Source organism: Sciurus vulgaris (assembly GCF_902686455.1).
Source record: "Sciurus vulgaris genome assembly, chromosome: 6".
In the NCBI taxonomy this organism is placed as follows: Eukaryota; Metazoa; Chordata; class Mammalia; order Rodentia; family Sciuridae; genus Sciurus; species Sciurus vulgaris.
Window position 1 is genome coordinate 28,579,901 of NC_136466.1, and position 24,154 is coordinate 28,604,054.

The 24,154-nt window shown below is 43.9% G+C and overlaps 1 protein-coding gene across 1 annotated transcript in view; it reads left to right on the forward strand.

Moving 5' to 3' along the window:
• Positions 1–24,154, forward strand: part of FAT2 (FAT atypical cadherin 2) — an 82,237-nt gene that overhangs the window by 35,562 nt on the left and 22,521 nt on the right. The window contains exons 8-17 of the mRNA XM_079145919.1: positions 170–451; positions 1,129–1,339; positions 4,063–8,121; positions 9,658–9,854; positions 12,158–12,311; positions 14,282–14,515; positions 18,324–18,707; positions 20,404–20,618; positions 21,855–21,992; positions 22,579–22,722. Coding sequence (XP_079002045.1) covers positions 170–451; positions 1,129–1,339; positions 4,063–8,121; positions 9,658–9,854; positions 12,158–12,311; positions 14,282–14,515; positions 18,324–18,707; positions 20,404–20,618; positions 21,855–21,992; positions 22,579–22,722 — 6,018 coding nt within the window. The remainder of the gene's footprint in view (positions 1–169; positions 452–1,128; positions 1,340–4,062; positions 8,122–9,657; positions 9,855–12,157; positions 12,312–14,281; positions 14,516–18,323; positions 18,708–20,403; positions 20,619–21,854; positions 21,993–22,578; positions 22,723–24,154) is intronic.

The window sequence follows — 24,154 nt, forward strand, 5'->3', positions numbered from 1 at the left end:
GCCTGGTAATTTTGAGATTGCATCATTCATTCAGGAAATATTTATTGAGAGATAATGACTCTGTGTGCAGGTACTGTGCTAGGCATGGATGGTATGGTGGAGATTCAGACAGGCACTGTCCTTGTCCCCATGCAGTTTACAGTCTCTGCTCTCTCTCTGTCCTCCCTAGGTCTACATTTTCATGATTGCCAACATTAACCACCACAGGCCTCAGTTTCTGGAGGATCATTATGAGGTCAGAGTTCCCCAGGACACTCAGCCTGGGGTCGAGCTCCTCCGAGTCCAGGCCACAGATCAGGACAAGGGCAAGGGCCTCATCTATACCATCCAGGGCAGCCAAGACCCAGGAAGTGCCAGCCTCTTCCAGCTGGACCCAAGTAGTGGTGTCCTGGTAACGGTGGGGAAGTTGGACCTCGGCTCAGGGCCCTCCCAGCACACACTGACAGTTATGGTGAGCAAACTGAAGAACCAGGGTGAGGGTGTGCTTGTGTGTGCGTGTGTGGGGGCGGACTCACTGAGGCATGTGGAAGCTTCCTTCTTCTCTGATGAACTGGGTGTGCCGATGCCCAATAATAATAATAATCCATGGGACAGAACTGTGATATTCACAGCTGGCCAAAGGCACCTGGCTTGGAGTGAATGCCTCCATAAATTTTAATTTTAAAAAATTTCTGTTTTCCTGTCATGGGGTTTAGTTTTCTTAATTGCTAATGTATTATTCTCTAGGCACATTAGTGTATATGGAAGACTCTGAGAAATCCTGTAGCAAAGAAAAATGATTTACCTCACTTAATTCAGTGCTTCCCCAATTTACTTGACCATAGATATTTTTTTCCTGTGTAACATGTTAACATCTTGAAGAACTAAACTTCTCTAAGGACTAATCTGGAAAATACTGTTTCTTTGCCTATTTCTGCCTTTCTCCTAAACTGAAATTATTCATTAAAATAGCTAAGTCTAATTATAACGATTTGTAAAAAGGAAACAGGCCATAGATCAAGATTTAGAGACATATGCAGTTACAATCGGGTAAGGTTTTATTGGCATTCTATTTCATTGACCCGACTCTTTAACCCTGTCTCTTTCCATTCATTTGCTGCTCATCTTACTTTTCTCTTGGGCCCACAGGTCCGAGACCAAGAGATGCCCATCAAGAGGAATTTCGTGTGGGTGACCATTCACGTGGAGGATGGAAACCTCCACCCACCACACTTCACCCAGCTCCGGTATGAAGCAAGTGCTCCTGACACCGTAGTCCCTGGCACAGAACTGCTACAGGTCCGAGCTGAGGATGCGGACCGGGGTGCCAATGCTGAGGTCCACTACTCCCTTCTGAAAGGTGAGAGGTCTGGCCAGGAGTTCAGAGGATGGCAAAAGCTGCTTTGAAAATAAAGGAAAGCACTAGAGGCATGGATTTTCAGATAAATCAAGCCTCAAGATCTCCAGGCTTTGACAAATGTCAGTTCTAGAACATTCCCCAGAACTATGATGACCTAAGTTAAGGCACAACCAAAGATGGTAATAACAATAGTAAAGGGATTACTCAAGTTATGGGAGACTTTACATACATATGACACAAACCACCAATGATCACATTTGTGCAGAAGATGCTTTTGAAGCTCGTGCAACATTTTAAAATGTAATAACTTGATGCATGTACATTACGAGAGATGTGTAAATACTTTATTAGGTGTATGATGTAGTTTTAGGAGTAACTTCTATTTTTTGCTAAGGTCACATAATGATTTAATATCTACTCTATGGTTTTCATTATCTCAAAAAAATGAAATAATGGAATAATATTTTGCTAGAAAGTTGTTATAAAGATTCATAGATAAATACATGTCATAAACTGTAAAATATTATATGAATGCCAGGGGTTATTATTATGATCATTGATAAGGGTCAATTATAGGTTGTTAATGTAACAAAAGTGATAATATCCAGTAGGCAACTAATTATTAATTATAATTTGTAATGGTTGATAATGTGTAATTAATGACATTTAATAATAATTATCTTTAATAATAGTTAATGCTTCATAAAGCTAGATACTTTGGAAGAACTGAGATGAACGTGGCTTGCTCTCTACCCTCACAGAGCACAGAGTTTGTTTATTGCATCCTCAAAACCCCAGAGCATTTTACATTTTTTCTCTTGAAGAAATAGTTGCTATATGACAGAAATCCATTTATCCCTGAAGAATAATACAAATTATAATGCATAGATTATTTACTTTTTGTGACTTATGACATACGATCACATCTCGTATCTCATTTCATCTCACTGTCAACCCTACTGATGGAGAAAATGGTTTTATTTTACAGATTATTTTAAAAATATTCTGTATAGGAGTAACTCATGCCCATTTTTGAATATATGGAAAATACAGGAAAGTCTAAAAAAGCACATAACCACCAGCCATAATTGCCTTCACCCCGAGATAGCAATTTTATTTTTTTCTTATCTTTTCCTAACATCTTTTTGTAGTATGAAATCATAGCAGATATAGAATCTTGTGCCCTGATTTTTTTTTCTCTCAGAAGTATAACATTAGAAATGAGAATTAGAATTATGTTCACATAGTTAACGTAGCAACTTTTGATGGAACCACTGTAAACCTGGGTTTTTGACTGAGTTTGGCATCTGTATCACAGACCACCCAAGCAGTCCGCTGGAGAAGGGTTTCCAAGAGTGGAAGAATGGGTTGAAAGTTTTATGGTGAAGCTCAACTGTTAGCTTTACCATTGATATCACAAAATATGCACCCATGTGATAAATGGAATAAGAAATGTCGAGAGTGATACTTCCCTGAATGTGAGACTAACAATCTAACATGGCGGTGGTGGGCAAACCAATCCAGGTGTAACTCAGTCACAGCACTGAGCAGGAGATCAGTCTAGAAGAAAGTGCTTCCTTCCTGATGCTCATCAAGCTTCCTGTTCCATTTGAGGACAAAGCTTGATTTGGGCACTAAAATCTCTTTAGTCTTTTCTAATACTTTCTTCTTTAAAAAATAGTCACGAAATTTCAATTTACTTTAAATCTAATTACATTTTGAATTGTTTTCCATGCAAAACACTCACCTTCTTTTTTTTGTGTGTTTTTATATTTTATCCTAATTCTCATTACTTGTTATTTTTACCAAAGAAGAATAGGTCTCACACTCGCACTCAAGGAAAAAATTTTATCCAAGTTTTTATAAGATTGTTTTCATTGTCTTGTTTTTATGGTAGCCTCTGATTTATGACAAATGATTATTTCTTTAAGGTAGCAATATAAAGTTCCCTTTTAAAAATATTTAGCAATTTTTATGAATGCATCAATTCATAGGAAAATATTCATTAAATAATATTGTAAAATAATACAGGCAATGGTTGGATGTTGAAAAAAAATACAAAGATGATGTGAGAAAGATTGAAATTTAGGAAATAAGTGTGGTAGGAGGTCATTGGTACATCAGTATCAAGATCCGGTGATCTGTTCAGTCCCTTTGGACCCGACTCCTGCTCACTCAATCCTTAGCCAAAACTTTCCAACTGGAGGTCATAAAGGGACTGGACAAGGTGATTTTTAAAGTTTCTATCAGTTCTGACAGTTTATGACTCCACATTTACAGTTTCATATCTTAGGTATACATCCAGAACTATTAGAAGCCGTGTGAAGAATGGTTAAAGATGCTCTACAATGTGATTTGAGCTTTCCCTACAAAAGGCACCACTGAAATTTCAGGGTGAAGTGTTGAAGTGTGCTTTGTAAAGTATGAGTCTTCTTTCTTGGTTTCAAAGACCTATTATAGCTTGGGTTTGTAGATTAAGTTGTGTCTTGGAGGCTTAGTGATAATTGAAGCACCATTTATGAAGTACCTACTATGTGCACCGTCTTAGGGATTGTGTAAATTGATTATTTACCCTATGCACTATATCACATTAAATCCAGGGTGGCAAAGGATACGAGTTCTGCCCCATCTAAGTTTTTTGCAAGTCTCTTTACTGATCTAGAATCCTACTTCATCCCTTTTGAAGATATGGTAAACTTACTTTGTTCCGTCTTGCATTTCAGGTAACAGCGAGGGTTTCTTCAACATCAATACCCTACTAGGCATCATCACCGTAGCCCAGAAACTTGATAGGGCAAATCACACCCGGCATACTTTGACAGTGAAGGCAGAAGATCAAGGCTCACCACGGTGGCATGACCTGGCTACGGTGATCATTCATATCTACCCCTCAGACAGCAGTGCACCCATCTTTTCAAAAGCTGAGTACTTTGTAGAGATCCCAGAGTCAATCCCTATTGGCTCCCCAATCATCCTCGTCTCGGCTACCAGCTCCTCTGAAGTGACCTATGAGTTAAGAGAGGGAAACAAGGATGGTGTCTTCTCTATGAACTCATATTCTGGCCTTATTTCCATCCAGAAGAAGTTAGATCATGAGAAAATCTCCTCTTACCAGCTGAAAATCCGAGGCAGGAATATGGCAGGTGCATTTACTGATGTTATGGTGCTTGTTTACATAATTGATGAAAATGACAATGCTCCCATGTTCTTGAAGTCAACATTTGTGGGCCAAATTAGTGAAGCAGCTCCATTGCACAGCATGATCATGGATGAAGACAACAACCCCTTTGTGATTCATGCTTCTGATGTTGACAAGGAAGCTAATTCCTTATTGGTGTATAAAATTTTAGAGCCAGAGGCCTTGAAGTTTTTCAAAATCGATCCCAGCATGGGAACCTTAACCATTGCATCAGAGATGGATTACGAGAGTATGCCTTCTTTCCAATTTAACGTCTATGTCCATGACCAAGGGAGTCCCATCTTATTTGCACCCAGGCCTGCAAGGGTCATCATCAATGTCAGAGATGTGAACGACTCTCCTCCCAGGTTCGCAGAGCAAATCTATGAAGTAGCGGTTGTGGGACCCATCCATCCAGGTATGGAGCTCCTTGTGGTGCAGGCCAGAGACGAAGATTCTGAAGTCAGTTACAGCATCAAAACTGGCAATACCGATGAAGCCGTTGCCATTCATCCCATCACTGGTTGCATAACTGTTCTGAATCCTGATATCCTGGGACTCTCTCGGAAGCTCACTATTAGGGCTTCTGATGGCCTTTATCAAGACACAGCACTGGTAAAAATTTCTTTGACCCAAGTCCTTGACAAAAGTTTGCAGTTTGATCAGGATGTCTATATGGCAAGAGTGAAGGAGAACATGCAGGACAGAAAGTCACTGGTGATTCTTGGTGTCCAGGGCAATCATTTGAATGACACCTTGTCCTACTTTCTCTTGAATGGCACAGATTTGTTTCATATGGTTAAGTCAGCAGGTGTGCTGCAAACAAGAGGAGTGGCATTTGACCGAGAGCATCAGGACACTCATGAGGTGGCAGTGGAAGTAAGGGACAATCGAATCCCTCAGCGAGTGGCTCAGGCTCTAGTCAGAGTCTTTGTTGAAGATGTCAATGACAATCCTCCTGAGTTTAAGCATCTGCCCTATTACACAATCATCCAAGATGGCACAGAGCCAGGGGATGTTCTCTTTCAGGTATCTGCCACTGATGAGGACTTGGGGGCAAATGGGACTGTCACATATGCATTTGCAGAAGATTATACCTATTTCCGAATTGACCCCTATGTTGGGGACATATCACTCAAGAAGCCCTTTGATTATCAAGCTTTAAATAAGTATTGCCTCAAAGTCATTGCCCGGGATGGAGGAACCCCATCCCTACAGACTGAGGAAGAGGTACTTGTCACTGTGAGAAATAAATCCAACCCACTATTTCAGAGTCCTTACTACAAAATCAAAGTACCTGAAAATATCACACTCTACACCCCAATTCTCCACACCCAGGCCCGGAGTCCGGAGGGACTCAGGCTTATCTACAACATTGTAGAGGAAGAGCCCTTGATGCTGTTCACCACCGACTTTAAGACTGGTGTCCTCACAGTGACAGGACCTTTGGACTATGAGTCTAAGAGTAGACATGTGTTCACAGTCAGAGCCACAGACACAGCACTGGGGTCATTTTCTGAAGCCACAGTGGAAGTCCTGGTGGAGGACATCAATGATAACCCTCCAACTTTTTCCCAATTGGTATACACCACTTCAGTGTCAGAAGGCTTGCCTGCTCAGACCCCTGTGATCCAACTCTTGGCTTCTGACCAGGACTCAGGGCAGAACCGTGATGTCTCCTATCAGATTGTAGAGGATGGCTCTGATGTTTCCAAATTCTTCCAGATCAATGGGAGCACAGGGGAGATGTTCACAGTTCAAGAGCTGGATTATGAAGCAAGACAACACTTTCATGTGAAAGTCAGGGCCATGGATAGAGGAGACCCTCCACTCACTGGTGAAACCCTTGTGGTTGTCAATGTGTCCGATATTAATGACAACCCCCCAGAGTTCAGAGAAACTCAGTATGAAGCCAATGTCAGTGAGTTAGCAACCTGTGGACACCTGGTTCTTAAAGTTCAAGCTCTTGACCCTGACAGCAAGGACACCTCACATCTGGAGTACCTGATTCTTTCTGGCAACCAGGACCGGCACTTCTCCATCAATAGCTCATCAGGAATCATTTCCACATTCAATCTTTGCAAAAAGCAATTGGACTCTTCTTACAATTTGAGGATAGGTGCTTCTGATGGGGTCTTTCAAGCAACTGTGCCTGTATATATAAACACTACAAATGCCAACAAGTACAGCCCAGAATTCCAGCAGCATGTTTATGAGGCAGAATTAGCAGAGAACGCAAGGGTGGGAACAAAGGTGATTGAGTTACTAGCCATAGACAAAGACAGTGGTCCCTATGGCACTGTAGATTATACTATCATTAATAAACTAGCAGATGAAAAGTTCTCCATAAACCCCAGTGGCCAGATCACCACACTGCAGAAACTGGATCGAGAAAATTCAACAGAAAGAGTCATCGCTATTAAGGTGATGGCCCGCGATGGAGGAGGAAAAGTGGCCTTCTGCACTGTGAAGATCATCCTCACAGATGAAAATGACAATCCTCCACAGTTCAAAGCATCTGGGTACACCTTGTCCATCCCATCTAATGTCAGTAAAGACTCCCCGGTTATCCAGGTACTGGCTTACGATGCAGATGAAGGTCGGAATGCAGATGTCACCTACTCAGTGGACTCTATAGAGGATCTGGATGAAAACATCATTGAAGTCAATGCAACAACTGGTGTGGTCAAGGTGAAAGAGAGCCTGGTGGGATTGGAAAATAGGGCTGTTGACTTCAAAATCAAAGCCCAAGATGGGGGTCCTCCTCACTGGGGCTCTCTGGTACCAGTGCGACTTCAGGTTGTTCCTAATGAAGTGTCCTTGCCCAAGTTTTCTGAACCTCTTTATACTTTCTCTGCTTCTGAAGACCTTCCAGAGGGGTCTGAAATTGGGTTTGTTAAAGCAGTGGCAGCTCAAGATCCAGTCATCTACAGTCTGGTTCAGGGTACCACACCAGAGAGCAATAAGGATGGTGTCTTCTCTCTGGATCGAGACACGGGGGTTCTAAAAGTGAGGAAGCCCATGGACCACGAATCCACCAAATGGTACCAGATTGATCTGATGGCACATTGCCCCCATGAGGATACCGATTTGGTGTCCTTGGTCTCTGTCAACATCCAAGTGAAAGATGTCAATGACAATAGGCCTATATTTGAGGCTGATCCATATAAGGCTTTCCTCACTGAGAATATGCCGGGGGGAACCACAGTCATTCAAGTGACTGCTAATGACCAGGATACAGGGAGTGATGGGCAGGTGAGCTACAGGTTGTCAGTGGAGCCTGGAAGCAACATCCATGAACTCTTTGCCATTGACAGTGAGAGTGGCTGGATCACCACCCTCCAGGAACTTGACTGTGAGGCCCGCCAGACCTATCATTTTTATGTGGTAGCTTATGACCATGGACAGACCATCCAGTTATCTTCTCAGGCCCTGGTGGAGGTCTCCATTACAGATGAGAATGACAATGCTCCTCGATTTGCTTCTGAAGACTACAGAGGATCTGTGGTTGAGAACAGTGAACCTGGTGAGCTTGTGGTCACTCTGAAGACCCTGGATGCTGACATCTCTGAACAGAATAGACAGGTCACCTGCTACATCACAGGTAAGGACACCTGTCATGGATTGGAGGCACTGGGATGCATTGAAAAAGTTCAGTGAGAGGTGCTCCAAGATCTAGATTAAGTCCAGGCTCTGCCATGTTTTAGCAGTGTAACCTTGGGAAAATCACTTACTCCCCTGGGGCCTTGGTCATTCCATCTTAGACTCTGCATGCCTGTTCTCATTCAACTCACAGGGGTGCTGGGAAGGCCTCCCTGGCGTCATTTCTGAGGGTCCCCTTTAAATTAGAAAGTACTTTGAAATGGGATATCTTATTATTTTAGGTGACATAAATGGAATAGAAAGATCATATTTTAAACTACTGTCAGTTATCATCTGAGGGATAGTGGGGACCCCAGTATTTGTTGTGTGATCCATGGAAATTCTGTCAGGTGACTGTCTTTATAGAGCAATCTCCTGCCGCTGACAAATTGTGCATGATAGAAAATTCTTCTTAGTCAGTCTTAGGACCTAAGTGACACACAGCATTTCTCAGATACCATCCAGCCCTGCCCCCTCATTTCACAGATGGGAAAACCAAGATCCAGATAGAGGGAGAAGGCCAACCAAGGTTCTACTCTGAGTTTGTATTAGGGCTGGAATTAAAACTTCAACCAAAAAATTGCTTTCCTCAATGGATATCTATTGTACACTGAATTACACCCATTTCCTATTCAAAGACTAAACCAAACAATGCTGTAAGAGTTTTTTCACTCAGAGTATCCATTTCTTCCAAGCCCCAGTGCTATGTCATCCCATGCCCATAAACATGGATCCTTCTTACAGCTGTCCACTGGAGAGTTAATGAGTCTGAACTTCCAACCAAGAACCATAGACTTGTGGAGACAGACAGAATGTGAACTGTTTGAAGTAGTCTCAGAAAAATAAAATCTTATTATCTTACAATATCAGGCACCTAAAAATGCAAGAGTCTTAAAAATCACTGAATAAGAGAATAATAAATGTCCATGTAAGTCACCTCTTGGAGCAGCTGAACCTTGGACCTCTGGAATTTTAGGATCTCAGAGTGAGAGTCCATCTTCCCACATCCTTGTCAGTGATTGGTGTCAAGAAAAGACATCTTATGAGCAAGGCTAGGTTCCATTTGACCCTCCATTTAGTCTGTCATTAGTTGTATAATAAAACTTCAGAGAGTTTAGAGTTATTGATCACTTTCCACCTCTTTGCTGGTGAATAGCTACAGATAGACATTTCTTAGAAAGAATTGAAATTTGCTTCCCTTTAACTTCCATTCGTGCCTCTGGGCCACAAAAAGTAAGAAGCCTGCCCCTGCCAGTCACATATTCTGAAGTGGTGCTTCTTGCATTGATGATTTCATTTAACATGTTTTTGAAGTCAGAAGAAGCTTCATAACACCAAAAGTTGACTCAGTGTGGAATTATGGGTCCCTAGTTAAGGGAAGACATTTTTGCCTTTCTCAGCAACCCTAAAAGAAGTGGCAGGTGGGCAATGGCAGGTGACACATAGCCTGATTCATTCCTGCTGCTTGGTTTCTGAAAGCTGTGTCCCATGCTTTCAGAGGGAGACCCCCTGGGCCAATTTGGTATCAGCCAAGTTGGGGATGAATGGAGGATCTACTCAAGGAAGACCCTGGACCGCGAGCACATGGCCAAGTACTTGCTCAGAATCACAGCGTCAGATGGCAAGTTCCAGGCTTCTGTCCCTGTGGAGATCTTTGTCCTGGACATGAATGATAACAACCCACAGTGCTTACAGGTGAGAGCCTGATGAGGGTGGAGTGGGAAGTGGAGGCAAGGGAGGTAGAGAGAAGGACAGGAGAAAGAAGGACCCAGGGTGCATCTCTGAGACTGGCCATCATTGACCTCATCTACCCTTGCTTTTCCCTAGTGGTCCTCAGACTAGTGCCCCGGGGCAGGGACCATTGGTCTATATCTCTCTTCCTACACTCTTTACAAAGGTCCACTTCTCTGCAAAACTTATCTGGAAGCAAAGTAACACATTCTTCAAACAGTCAGCCATGCTCACTGGGCAAATCCTTTCCACTACTGTTTTAGTCAGCTTTTTCACTGCTGGGACTAAATGATCTGACCAGCACAATTATAGAGGAGGAAGGGTTTATTTGAGGGCTCACAGTTTCAGAGGCCTCAGTCCATAGAAGGCCAGCTCCATTCCTTGGGGCTTGAGGTGAGGCTGAACATCATGGTGGAGTGTGTGGCAGAGGGAAGCAGCTCACATGAGATCGGGAAGCAGACAGAGACTCCACTCACCTGACACAAATATATACCCAAAGTCACACTCCAGTTTCCACCTCCTCCAGCTACACCCTGCCACTTCATTTATCCCTCAGTTAATCCCTGTCAAGGGATCAAATCACTGACTGGGTTAAGACTCTTAACAACCCATCATTTCTCCTCTGAACTTTCCTGCATTGTCTCACACATGAACTTTCAGAGAACACCTCATATCTAAACCATAACAACTGCTCACCTATTAACATGGTTCACTATTGTCAAATACACCCAGGGACCTCACCAGGGACACCCCTCCCCTTATGCCTATGTATTTCCGCACCTGCTTGGGTAAAATCGCCCAATGCAGACTCCCCTTCAGGTTTCAAACATACACAAACATGTAGGCATGACAGTTACATTTGATAAGGGATACTTTCCTGAGGATCTATGTACTTGAGCCCTAAATTCCCCATGAAAACAGATGTTGAGACAAACATGTACACGTATACAGGAGTGTGCATGTGTGATTAGCAGGAGAGGAAATGTATTTTTAAAGGACATAGCTGTCTTTTGAACACAAGAAGTAGTTTTGGACCAAGGGGATCTGCAATACCTTAATGCTTGCAGATAAGCTGTTAGCACTTTAATTTTATAATATCTCAAATTATCATAACTTCTATTTACCTAAAATCCAGCCATTCATTATACATATGTAAATGCATGCCATTCATATAAATATACATCTACCAGTACAGATATACACAGCTACACAGGAGCATATACTACATAGCTACCCCATCAGCCATAGGCCCACCTACACATAAATATAGATACATATATAATTCACACAAATGTATTTGAATTTACATCTGTACATTGACTTATTTGCACATATATACATACATATGGGCACTTACCTTGCAATACACAGAATGTATTTTCCCTTCTCATTTTTCCTTCCTCTCATTTTTCCTTCTTCTGATCTTCTACACTCCAGCCAAGGGAAAGCATAGTAGAAAAAAAAAAAGAGTCTGGATTGTCAGTATGCGTGGAAGATATCTTTTCAGAACCCCAGATGACCACATTTTGTGTGGTCTCAGAAGGGCAGCTTTCCAGGGGAGAAAGGTGTCTATTTTTTTCCCTTTTCCCTTGGTCTCATTAAAACCTCCATCATCCCCATGCTGGGAGAGGTTGGACCAGGCCTCACTGCGATCTTCTCAGGAATGGACCTCAACATCATTAGAGTTGGGCAAAGAAAGTGTGGAGGAGCATCTCCATGTAGCCCACCTGGGCATGAAGCTTCCATCCAGAGCGTGAGTGGCCTCCATACCCTGCAGTGGTGGGAACCAGGATGGCCGGGCACTGAAAGGAAACTGAGCTCTCAGGGACTCCAGCTTTTCCCCTGTGCCACACCCCCAGCATTCTATGGTGGTGGCTGCAGTGGAGGGCCACTGGGGTTCAGACCAGACTCAAAGGACAAGGGTCCATCCTGGGAATGTAGGGTGAGGCGGGCCTGACAGCCTGACCTCTTCACAGAGGTGGGGGTTTGGCCTGGAGTGGCTGAGACCCCTGGTGTCAAGTCCATCTCACCTAGAAGCCTCCAAGGGCGCCTTGTCGGGTGGCTGCAGCAGGCCTTCCCGTCCTGCACGTCCTGGCTTCAGGGTGGTGGAACTTCTCCCTCGTCCCTTCATTCCTACCATGTTCTCTGGTCATCCTGCTTCTGGCTTTTAATCTCCATTTTCCTTACATGTTTCCATCTTGTCAATTTTCCTCTCTCTAAACTAAGTGTAGCTTCCACAATCCCCCCCTCTATTTTTCCATCTCCAGCTTCTCTACACTGGCAATGTCCGTGAAGATGTATCTCCAGGACACTTCATTTTGAAAGTCTCGGCTTCAGACTTGGACACTGATACCAACGCTCAGATCACGTATTCTCTGCATGGACCTGGGGCACATGAATTCAAGCTGGATCCTCATACAGGTGGGTTTCCTGAGTTGCAGGATCAAGATTAGAACTTAGAACATTTTTACTGAATACCAAGGGCCCAATGCCATGGTAGGCTCTTTGGGGAAGAAGCAGGAATTCGCTAACCCATCAGCCCATCTGTCAGCAAACATATATTGGTACTATGCACCAAGCATTGCACTAGATGCTGGGGACATAATCAATAATAAGATCCAGGTCTTTGTCATCTTATGGGAAAAGCAGTCATTAAATCAGTGGTTTGAAATGTGTTAAGAAGAAACGGGTGTGTAAAAGGGTGTTTGCCAAGAGAAATTGACTTAGTTTTGGGAGAAGGGTAAGTAAAACTTCTTTGAGGAAATACCATTTTATGTGAGCCGTGAGGACATATTGTAGTTATCCAGAGGTAAGGGAATGGCAGGGAAGGGCATTTAAAGTGGAAGGAGAATTCGTATTTTAAACGGGGATAAGAGCTAATGGGACTTTGTAATGATCACAAGCAATAAAGTGCATGGAAGGCTTGCCCAGGACAGGGCTTAAGAAGGGCACAGTGGGCGTGGCTGCCCTTGTCTTCATGACTAGATAGGGGATAAAGCAGAGAGAGGGAAACAGAAACTCATGAAGAGACAGGAAAGGCTGGGCTGTGGAGTCTAGTGGAGATGGGGCAGGGTGTGCTTCCTCTGGAAGAGCAGTACCCCAACGTGGATTCCTGTCCTGATGCTGCAGGGAGCAGTTGGGGCAGCAAGCAATATCCAGGTCACAAGGGCCAGCTGCGCACACTTGGCTTGAATTCAGTAGCTCAAAGGATGGCTTGGAGATTCCTGAGCAGGGAGGTGGCCAGCGAGAGTAGCGTCCCAGGAAGCTGTCCAGGTAGACAGGAGACAAACTCGTCCTTCTTAACCCCAGCACAGGAATGCTCAGTGACTAGGCAGGTTTCCTAATCTCCCTCTGCGTCTGTTTGTTCAGCTGCAGGATGATCAGTGAGGACTTAGAAGAAAAACAAACTGGGCGGTTTTTCAGAGTATGGAAATAATACATGCTCATTGTACGAAATTCAGAGTAGGTGTGTGTCATGCAGAAATTGGAAAGTCTGCATGACAGCCCCTGCAAAGACAGGGATTCTTGGTGTATATTCTACCAGACTGCTTTTCCACATGTCTCTAGAATCTCTGTGTAATTGTTTTGCTAACATAGAATTCTCTTTCCTAACTTGCTTTTCTTCACTTAGCAATATCTTACAGGTGTTATCAAGGCCAGAACATAGAGCTCTATCATAATTCATTTCTGATTGTACTGAAGGTTACTGTATGGCCAAGTCATAATATACCTAACCAGTTCCTATTTGAAAGACATATAGGATAATTTTAATATATTACTTTTATAAACAATATTGTAGATAATATTCTTATACATGTATTTTTATCTTTGGATTAATTATTCTGTGGCATATATACATGTGTGCATGTGCATATATACATACATATATCTCCATATGTATATATACCCAGGAGTGAAGTTGTGGACCAAAAGATAGACACATGTATCTTTTTTATGTTAGAAATTGCCTAAGTTGCCTGAGGTTGTGGCTCAGTGGTAGAGCACTTGCCTGGCATGTGTGAGGCACTGGGTTCGATTCTCAGCACCACATATAAATCAATGAGTAAAATAAAAATGTCTATCAACATCTTTTTAAAAAATATAAAAAAAAAAAAAGAAATTGCCTAAGTGGGCTTAAAAAAATGTTGTGCATACTTGTATTTTGTTAATGAATCTTAAATTGGTAATGATGATGGTGGAGCATGTTTGGGAGCAGTAGAAAGTAGGTGGGTGTTAGGGGTACAGGCTGAGCTTCTTTCCTCTGCATGGTACTGCCATCCTGTCATTGTGGTGAACTCTGACTGGAATTGTCTCCTATGGATATCTAGAGAGCACATCCTGGGGTAATATCCCCCCAGAGAAAACTCAGTTTCTGTCATTTCTCTGGCCAGGAGAGCTGACCACACTCGCAGCCCTGGACCGTGAGAAGAAGGATGTGTACAACCTTGTTGCCAAGGCGACGGATGGAGGTGGTCGATCGTGCCAGGCGGATGTTACCCTCCACGTGGAGGATGTGAACGACAATGCCCCACGGTTCTTCCCCAGTCACTGTGCTGTGGCTGTCTTCGACAACACCACAGTTAAGACCCCCGTGGCTGTGGTATTTGCCCGGGACCCTGACCAAGGTGAGTCTGAGAGGGAGTGGAGGCCTCTTCCACTGTTCTGCCTTTAGATCTGCCATTGGCTCTCTCCGAGTCTTTCTGGGACTGGTCAGGACTGTATCTCCTTGTCGAGTCTCTGTATGCTTAAAGGTGGGAACTGTTGGTGTACCACTACCTGCCAAGTGCTGTGCGACAAATGATTTCAGCCCCGGTTTGAGGCAGGTACAAGGTGTCTCAGTCTCAGGGCTTCTCCCCTGCTACCTAGACCTGCAGAACTTTAGATACTGCCATTTCGCCTCAAGAATATTTATTTATTTATTTGCCCCTAAGCATTTTGAATACAAACTCTCAATCAGAAATATACCAATCAACTGCCCTTGCATGGGAAATGGTTTATTTAAAATTTTTTTTTTTTTTTTTTTTTTTTTTTTTTTTTTTAGCGAAAAGGTGGTCTTTCTTATTTGGGGGAAAGCAGGAACTGCACTTCTCACATCTTAAATTTGTCAGAAATTAGTTTTTCCATGATCCAGAAGTGGGTTTGGGGCAGGTTAGTGGGAAGTAAGGGCCATTTTATGTATTTTTACTTTCTGGGAAAGGAGATTGTTTTAGTCAGCTTTTTTGCTACTGTGACTAAATGATCTGATCAGCACAATTATAGAGGAGGAAAGGTTTATTTGAGGGCTGCAGTTTCAGAGGTCTTAGTCCATAGGAGGCCAGCTCCATTCCTCAGGGCTCGAGGTGAGGCAGAATATCAAGGCGGAAGAGCATGGCAGAGGGAAACAGCTCACATCATCGGGAAGGAGAGAGAGAGAGAGAGAGAGAGAGAAAGAGAGAGAGAGAGAGAGAGAGGAGGGAGAGATGTGTACCCCAAAGCCACACCCCAATTCCAGTCTCCTCCAGCCACACCCTACCACTTCAGTTAATCCCATCTGGGATTAATTCACTGATTGGGTTAAGACTATTACAACCCAATCATTTCTCCCCTGAAACTTCCTGCATTTTCTCATGTGTGAGCTTTTGGGGGACACCTCACATGCAAACAATAACAGAGATATTGCAATTCCAGAAAGTGAAATCTTGTTCCAAAGGTTAAGATTCTCTTTCATTGCACCTAGAATAGTGCTGTGTGCAGAGAAGATACTTGAGGTCTTTGAGGTTTTTTCCAATTATTATTACAAACTGGTAAATTTTGTGCTTACCTTCAAAACTGACTTGCATGTAAAATTGCTTTAAGACACTTGAAAAATGAATGAATTTGTTTCATGTTTTTTAAAAAAGAAAAGTACCAATAAGAATTATTCAGCTTAGATTAATTTGACACAAGAAAGGAATCTGGGGCATTAACTGCAATAAGCGTACTAAATTTCAATTCATTTCTGTACAAGAAGTTGAGACATTTTCAACATTTTACATTCTAATTTTAATGACATTATCTTCATTGGGGTTGATTCTTATCCTTTTAAAAATTTACAAGGGTCTTAGTCTGTTTTCAGTTGCTGTAACTAAATACCACAAACTGGTTAATTGATAAAGAATAGAAGGTTATTTGGCTCACAGTGCTGAAGCTGGGAAGTCCAAGAGCATGACCCTGGCATCTGCTTGGCATCCGGCGAGGGTCTCCTACTGTATTATGACACAGCAGAGGCCATCACATTGTGAGTTGGAGCAAGCAATTGCTAGCTCAAGTTTCTAATTTTCTTTCTAGAAATCCACTAATATAATGGGGACCCCATCTTCATGACCTTCATCTAATCTCAATTACCTCCCAAAGACCTCACCTCCAAACACCACTAGCTTGAATTTGGGAATTAATTTTCCAACACATGAACTTTTGGGGGGCACATTCAAACCATAGCACAAAACCAAATGAATTCATTAATGAGTATCTGTCCCATATTGTGCCAGTTATAGGTTCTGCCATCATGAAATGTTCTATTGTGATCCAATTGTCCTGAGTCAAATTTTATAATTCAAGTAGGATAGAAAATGCCCTTGGGGTCAAAGTAGCCAGATCAATATAGGATACCAATGATGATAATAATAAAAGTGGGGTCAAAACAACTCTGCCTTGTTTGACACCAGACGAGTAATTTGAAATGTCCTAGAGAGATTGGGTTTTAGCTTGGCAGTGAAGGAGCTGAGAGGTTTGGGAGCTCAAACAGCCCCAGCTGGATCTGGGAAACCCCGCGTGTGTTCGTGTGTGTTGCGGGTAACAGGTGCTAATGGACAGTCTCGTTAGAGCTGCGGAGCAGGGTTCAATAGGACAGATCGGAGTTCCTGAGAGCTGGAGTGATCCGCTTCACCCACCCCTCAGTCTAATGGCTACAAGACCCTGGAAGTACTCTGGTGGCCCCTGCTTGCATATGGCACACCTCTAGGGACAGGAAGCTCCCACTTCCTAGGCAGTCCCTGACTTCCATTGTTCCTCAGACAATTATCAAGTGCCACTTCTTTAGAGCTGACACCTTTTAGTCCTGGTCTCAGTCCTCCACAGTCCCTAGGTCCCTTTTCCACGATGGCCCTTCTGACACTAGAGATGCGGACGACTTGCTCCAGTCTCTAGCCTCTCTCTGGGTGGAAGGGCCTTAGTGCCTTCAGTCATAGGGTTGCAATCCCACTTTCCTTCTCTGGCCTTGAAACAGTTTATCATTAACCCTTGGAAATGATTCTTCTAACCCTTACATTCCACCCAAATATTCCAGGTGTGACCTAACCAGTATCTCCCTTTCTCTTGAAAAATGATAGCGTCTCAAAATGCATAAAGTGGGAAGCTCTGGTGTGTGTATCTGATGGATGTAAATCAACTCTTTACATAGGCAGTCCCTGTCACCTTTCACCACAGTGTTGTGTGTTCACATGTGTGTGAAATGTGAGCCCCTTAGGCTCAGGGCCTGTGTTCATTGTGAGTGTAAGAATCTTAGGGCTGAGCATTAAATGTTGATATTTTTCTTGCACTATGGGCCCTAGACAAGCCAACTCTGTCAGCTGTTTATAATCAAAGAGAAGAACAGAATCTGAGCCAAAGCAGAAGTAACATTTTTGATTTACTGAGAACTTTCCATGGGTGTGTTTGTTTTCTTAACTTTTTATTTCAACATAATTATAAATTCATAGGAACTTGTCAAAATAGTACTAAGAGAGCTCTCTTCACCAGCTTCCCCAGGAGCAACATTTTACATAGCTGTAGCCAGCAGAATATTAAAACCAGAAGCTTGTCATTGGTACATTATCCCCAGCTAGACTACAAGCTGTATTTTTTAAAATTTTTATTTGCACCTATAATTTATACAGAATGGTGAGTTTCATTATGCAAAAGCCATATTCTGATTTTACTAGATTTTATATGCCCTTATTTGAATGTGTTTTATATGTGGTTTTTATTGGTGCATTAAAATCATACATTATAGTGTGATTTATTGTTACATATTCATATATACAATGTGTGTGCTTTTATGCACTATCTCATGTATAGATTCATCTGACCAACACCACAATCAAGGTACTAAACTGTTCTATCACAACTAAAGGACTCAGTGTGGGTGGTTTATTTTGCACAGTTTTCATTGATAAGGTGACATTGGACCCTATATAACATTTTCAGGTAGTTAGGTAGGTTTGCAGACTACACCCCAAAGCTCCCACCAAGAACCTTTCTATGAGGCCTTGGACCCACCTAGGTAAGAGCCCTTGCTTGACAGGTTCTCACCCCCAATACACCCAGAGCATGTTAGCCTTTATGGGAACCCCTCTCCCTAGGCCCTCCTGTGGTCAGCTGTAAGCTGGGTCAGAAGAGGGGTCTCCAAATGGATCTTGCCCTTGGTCTCCCTTGCAGGAGCCAACGCCCAGGTGGTCTACTCTCTGGCGGATTCTGCAGAAGGTCAGTTTTCCATCGATGCCACCACAGGAGTGATTCGGCTGGAGAAGCCCCTGGAGGCCAAGGCACAGACAGCGCTGGAGCTCACAGTCCGTGCCTCTGACCTGGGATCACCCATTCCACTCTCCACGCTGGGCACTGTATCCGTCTCCGTGGTGGGCCTGGAGGACTACCTGCCTGTGTTCCTGAACACTGAGTACGGTGTGCAGGTGCGGGAGGATGCCCCAGCTGGCACGGAGGTGCTGCAGCTGGCCACCCTCACGCGCCCAGGCGCTGAGAAGACGGGCTACCGCATCATCAGCGGGAATGAGCAGGGGAGGTTCCGCCTGGACTCTCGCACAGGTGAGATGGTGCATGAGCCGGCCCCTCACCCTGCAGCTACACTGCCTGGGGGAACGCTGGATCCTCCACCTAGAGGTGCATCTGCCCCACACAGTCCCTCTCCAGGGCAGACCTTTGATCTTTTCTCCACTCTGCATTTCTCTGGGTACAGGTCCCTTGTTGAACCCGGGGCCAGCTTAGTGGGAGTCTCCCTTACTTCCCCAGTCTCCACCCAGGGCTCTGAGTCCAGGACCCTCAATGATCCATTCTCCTCCCACAGTTTGTGGCTCCCTGGTCTCAGCTCAGCCCCAGCCTAGAGGAGGCTCCCTCTAGGCAACAGAGGCACCAAGCACTCGCTGGAATTCCATGTTTAAGCAGTTTAGGACAAGTTGCCTCCTCCTAGAGTCAACCCCATATGTCTTCCAAACACCCTGATCCCCCTCAGTTTCCTCTCATTATCATGAAGAGGGGAAGATTTAGGAAACCATTTATCTTCTTTCTTCCTGACCATTGAACCTAACTCAGACTCACAGAAACTTGCAGAAGGCCCTCCTGCTGCCCAGATTAGCTGCATCCATGCAGGGTCCTCCAGCGCACCCGGAATAGGGCATACATTTTTTAATTGGCACATCAAATTTGCATATATCTATGGGTAACTGTACAGTAATTCGGTACATGTATAAAGTGTGTAATGACCAAATCAGAGTGATTAGCATTCCCATCTCCTCAATCACTTATTATTTCTACGTATTGGGAACCTTTGGACTCTTCTAGTTATTTGGAAATATATCTTTTATTGCTGTAAGCTATAGTTATCCTATTGTTATAGAATACAAGAACTTATTCCTCCTATTTAGCTGTATTTTGGTACCTGATAAACTGTTTCAGAGCAAATTCCAGACACTGTATGATTCCATTTATAAATACTTTAGTGTGTATCTCTAAATGGTAGACTCCTTTAACAAATGAACCCCCCATACCTTACCTAAAAGATTCCTTAATATCATCGAATACCCAGCCAAACAGTTTTTTGGATTATCTCATAGACGTATTTTTGAAGTTGGCTTTTCAACATCGCCAAAGTGTCCACAGGTCGCGTTTGGTTGACATACAATATCTCAAACCTCTTTTAATCACTAACATTTTCTTCTCCCTCTTTATTTCCTCATGCCACTTATTTAATGAAACATTTGACTCAGGTGTCTGGTAGAATTTTTCATATTTTGATCGGCTGGCTGCATATTTATAGTGTCATAAAGTACATTCCTCTAGGTCTGTGTTTCCTAAGAATGACATTTGGATCAAAGGCTTTGATCAGGTCAAGTTGAACACAGTGCTCTTTGCGTGGTGCTGGAGGCACGCAAGGGCTGGTTGGCTCTTCCTTCAGTGGCTAAGACTGACGACAAGTTCAGGTGTTGTCAGCCTGAAGCCTCCATTATAGATATAAATGAGATTCACATGGCCGCACAGATTTAAATGTGATCTAAATGAAATATTACAGATGCAAATGAGGGAAACCCAAACTTTAGGAATGATAGGAAAGAGAGAGGTGAGAGAGGGGAAGGAGAAGGCAGAGGGGAGGGGACAGCATGCAGGGAGATAAAGAGGGAGACCATGGGGATCCACCTCTCCTAGCCTTGCGTAAGCTCAAGAGCCCCCAGTCCTCTTCCTCTGTGGTCCCACCTGCTTCCTCACTCCTATGGCCTCTTTTCTTCAGGGATTCTCTATGTCAATGGAAGCCTCGACTTTGAGACAAATCCCAAGTACTTCCTGTCCATCGAGTGCAGCCGGAAGGGTTCGTCCTCCCTCAGTGATGTGACCACAATCGTGGTCAACATCACGGATGTCAACGAACATCGCCCCAGATTCCTTCAGGACCTGTATGATACGAAGGTCTTAGAGAATGCCATCGTGGGTGACGTCGTCCTCACAGTAAGGATTTGTAACTTTGCTCTCGGTGGGGCATGGACTTGGATGGGTTCTTCTCTCACTCTCTCTCTTCCCAGTTGTTGGTGAGCGTGGATTGGTCAATCAAATTGACACATCATAGACTTGACTTGGACTGTACCATCTCTCATGACAGCATATGAGAGCATTTGCTAAGATTAAATTCTGATAAAAATGGGTATGGAATAAACAAGGGTCATTTTTTAATTATTTTTATTTTTTGGTAACAAGGATTGAACTCAGGGGCACTTAACCACTGAGGCATATCCCCAGCCCTTTTTTGTATTTTATTTAGTGACAGGGACTCACTGAGTTTCTTAGGGCCTTGCTAAGTTGCTGAGACTGGATTTGAACTCCTGATCCTCCATCCTCAGCTTCCTGAGCCCCTGGGATTACAGGCATGCACCACTACCCTCAGCTTTAACCAAGCTGATGGGGAAGAAAACAGGAGAGAGAGACCCCAGAGGTCTACTGGAGACTCCAAAGCCTGGGCAGGGTCAGGTCACAGTTAGTGACATGGAATGCCAGTGTGTATGCAGGGGACAGGGGCTGAGGGGACATCAGATACTATTTCTTTGCATTTGAATACGCATTTGCTTCCTCCTTCTTTGGAGTGGAACCCCGCAAGTCCACACTAGGAGTTCTCTCTGAATCCTCTGCTCTCAACCTTCCCGCCTTCTCTCCTTCCTCTCCCAGCATGCACCCTGCCCTCCAGCCACACAGGAAGATGGACCTTTCCCCCAAACATCTTTTGCATAGTCACACCTCTGGGCTCACAGTGTTTCCTCTAAATCACTCTCTCCACTCCAAGAAGCCTTCCACATCCTCCCAGGCTTCAGGAGTCCCTTTCTCATCTCCCCGGGTGGAATGGACCCCTGTGCTCTGTGCGCTCATGAGGTTGATCGTACTTTACCCCAGATTAGAATCACCCGTAGGTTAGACATTTTCTGCAGGTGTGTTCATTTTGGTTCATTCCCTGCCTTCCAACTTCCTCGGACAGGCCCTGACACCCTGTCACTATGAGGGGATGAGTAAGTAAATGAAAGCATGGCATGTTGAAATCCACGAGAGTCCCTTGGCAGGGATGACCATGGGGTAGGGACTGCCACCTGATTGGCAGTCATTCTGGCAGGGACTGTCTGTCTCCCCTCTGCTCCTGTGTCCAAGATTCCTTTCTGGTACTTGTCATGCCTCCATTCACCATTACCTCCCCCACTGCAGGTGTCAGCAAGCGATGAGGATGGACCCCTTAATAGTGCCATTACCTACAGCCTGGTAGGAGGGAATCAGCTCGGGCACTTCACTGTCCACCCCAAGAAGGGGGAGCTACAGGTGGCCAAGGCTCTGGATTGGGAGCAGGTGAGTCATGTGGGAGGGGCCCAGGCTGAGCTATCAGAGCAGAGATCTGGCCCTGCTGCTGGTCCAAAGGAAGCGTCGTGCTCCACACCTGATCCTGACGCCCAAAGTGTGTGCACTTGTGTTCTCTAGGGGGGCCTCTGTGAACTGTGAGGCCAGAGGCAGAAGAGGGACTGAGGAACCCTTAACCTTCCCTGGTCACAACTGATCAGGGATCATTGGCTCCTTCCACAAACAGCTACCATTTATTGATCACTTGCTGTGTGTCAGGCACGTCACTAAATGAGTTAGATATATTATGCCACTGGATCCTCAAAATAATCCCAAGAAGAGGGTCCTAATATTTTCTTCACATATGTGGTCACCATCCCAAGGTCTCCTAGCTAGAAAATGGTTGAGTTTTAAATCTCACCTGCTTCTGTCTGACTCCAGAACCTGAGCCCTAAAATGCTATGAGTGGGCAAGGGGAAGTGCCTCCCTCCTTTTTTTTTTTTTTAACTGAAAACATTAGCAGTAGCTCAAGGGGCAGATGGGAAGGCTAACCCTTGTTAGCCTTGTGGCTAACCCTCCACTGGGCATCTTGCAACAGACATCCAGCTATTCCCTGAGGCTCCGAGCCACCGACAGCGGGCTGCCCCCACTGTACGAGGACACAGACATTAATGTCCAAGTGGTTGATGTCAACGATAACCCACCGAGATTCTTCCAGCTCAACTACAGCACCACTGTCCAAGTAAGTCCAAGTCTCCCCCGGTGCCCTGGGTCCCTCCCATCTTCACTTTTCTCCCAGCATGAGGTGCTCCCCGTAGAACTGGTCTATCCAAGTGGCTGGGACCTTGCCGCTGATGACCCTAAAGTCAACACAGGCAGCTGAAGGCAGCTCTGGATTGTGGGATGAAAAATAACCAGGCACTGTGTTAGGCACTCCCATGTCCATTACTTATGGGGCTCATAAAAACCATGTAAAAGAAGTAATACCCATTTTACAGATTTAAACACTGGAGGTGCAGAAACTTGCCGTAGGTGGGGTGTGGCAAACTTAGGACTTAAACCCAGGATGTTTTCCAGAATCCAAGTTGTTTCCACCATTCCAATGGTTTGCACGCAGGATTTGAAGAAGGCCTTGGGGAATTGTCAAGTCCATAAGTGTTGAGGGAAGTTAGGAAGTGGATAAGAGGGCAGAGTTCTGGGTCCTACTATGCATTGCCCAGTGTCGTTCCATCTTACCTATTTTATATGTTACAGGTATGAGTTAAGATGCTTTGGCTGCAGATAACACGTTACCTGACTAAAAATTCATTAAGTAATTAGAACTTATTTAATATCATCAGAAGTTGAAAGGTGGAAAATTCCATTCAGATTTGGTTATTTCAGTAAGAAAATAGTATCATGGCTTTGCATTATTGCCTTTAAAATTCCTTCATCTTCTTCCTGATGGTTGCAAAATGGCTGCTGTAGCTCTACTATCACATCCTTGCCTAATCATCTTCAAAGGCAAACAGAAAAGGACTTTTTTTGAGGGACCTTTTTTTTTCTTTTATTAAAGAAGACTTTCCTCCAATAATCAGAATTGAAGATGAAATGAAAGATTGAAACAGGAAGTCAGATTATAGCTGTCTTGGACCAGTCATAATTCATCTTCTCATAAAAGGGGAACATCTTTTCTGAGGTTATTACCACTTTATGCCTGAACAAAATCAGGGTTTTATTTAAAAAAAAAAAGAAAAGAAAAGAAAGTCTGTCTGTTGGATAGGCAATCGCAGTTTATATCCATTTCCTTCTGTCTGTAAATAAGACTGTGATACTAAAGGAAGACAGATATCAACCATGGTGGTGGTACAGTACACCGAATTCCCATGTTTGGAGAACAAAGGTTGGAATGATCCTGAGGGAATCAGTTTTTCTTAAATTCAAAGTTGTCTCTCAGTTTGCTCATTGGATGTGTAGTATGTTGGTCCTGTAAACAAGAAACCATGTGTAAGTGCTCAGTTTGTCCTGAAAAATGACAAAATTCCCATGCATCCCAGACGCTGACTAATTTATATCCACAATTTGCCTGCTGTGTGACCTTGAGCAGGTCACCTCTCTGCAGGATAGAGGCCCTGACCTTTGGTCTCTAAGGACATGTCTGGCCCAGTGGGCTTTGTGTCTAAGACCCAGCACTG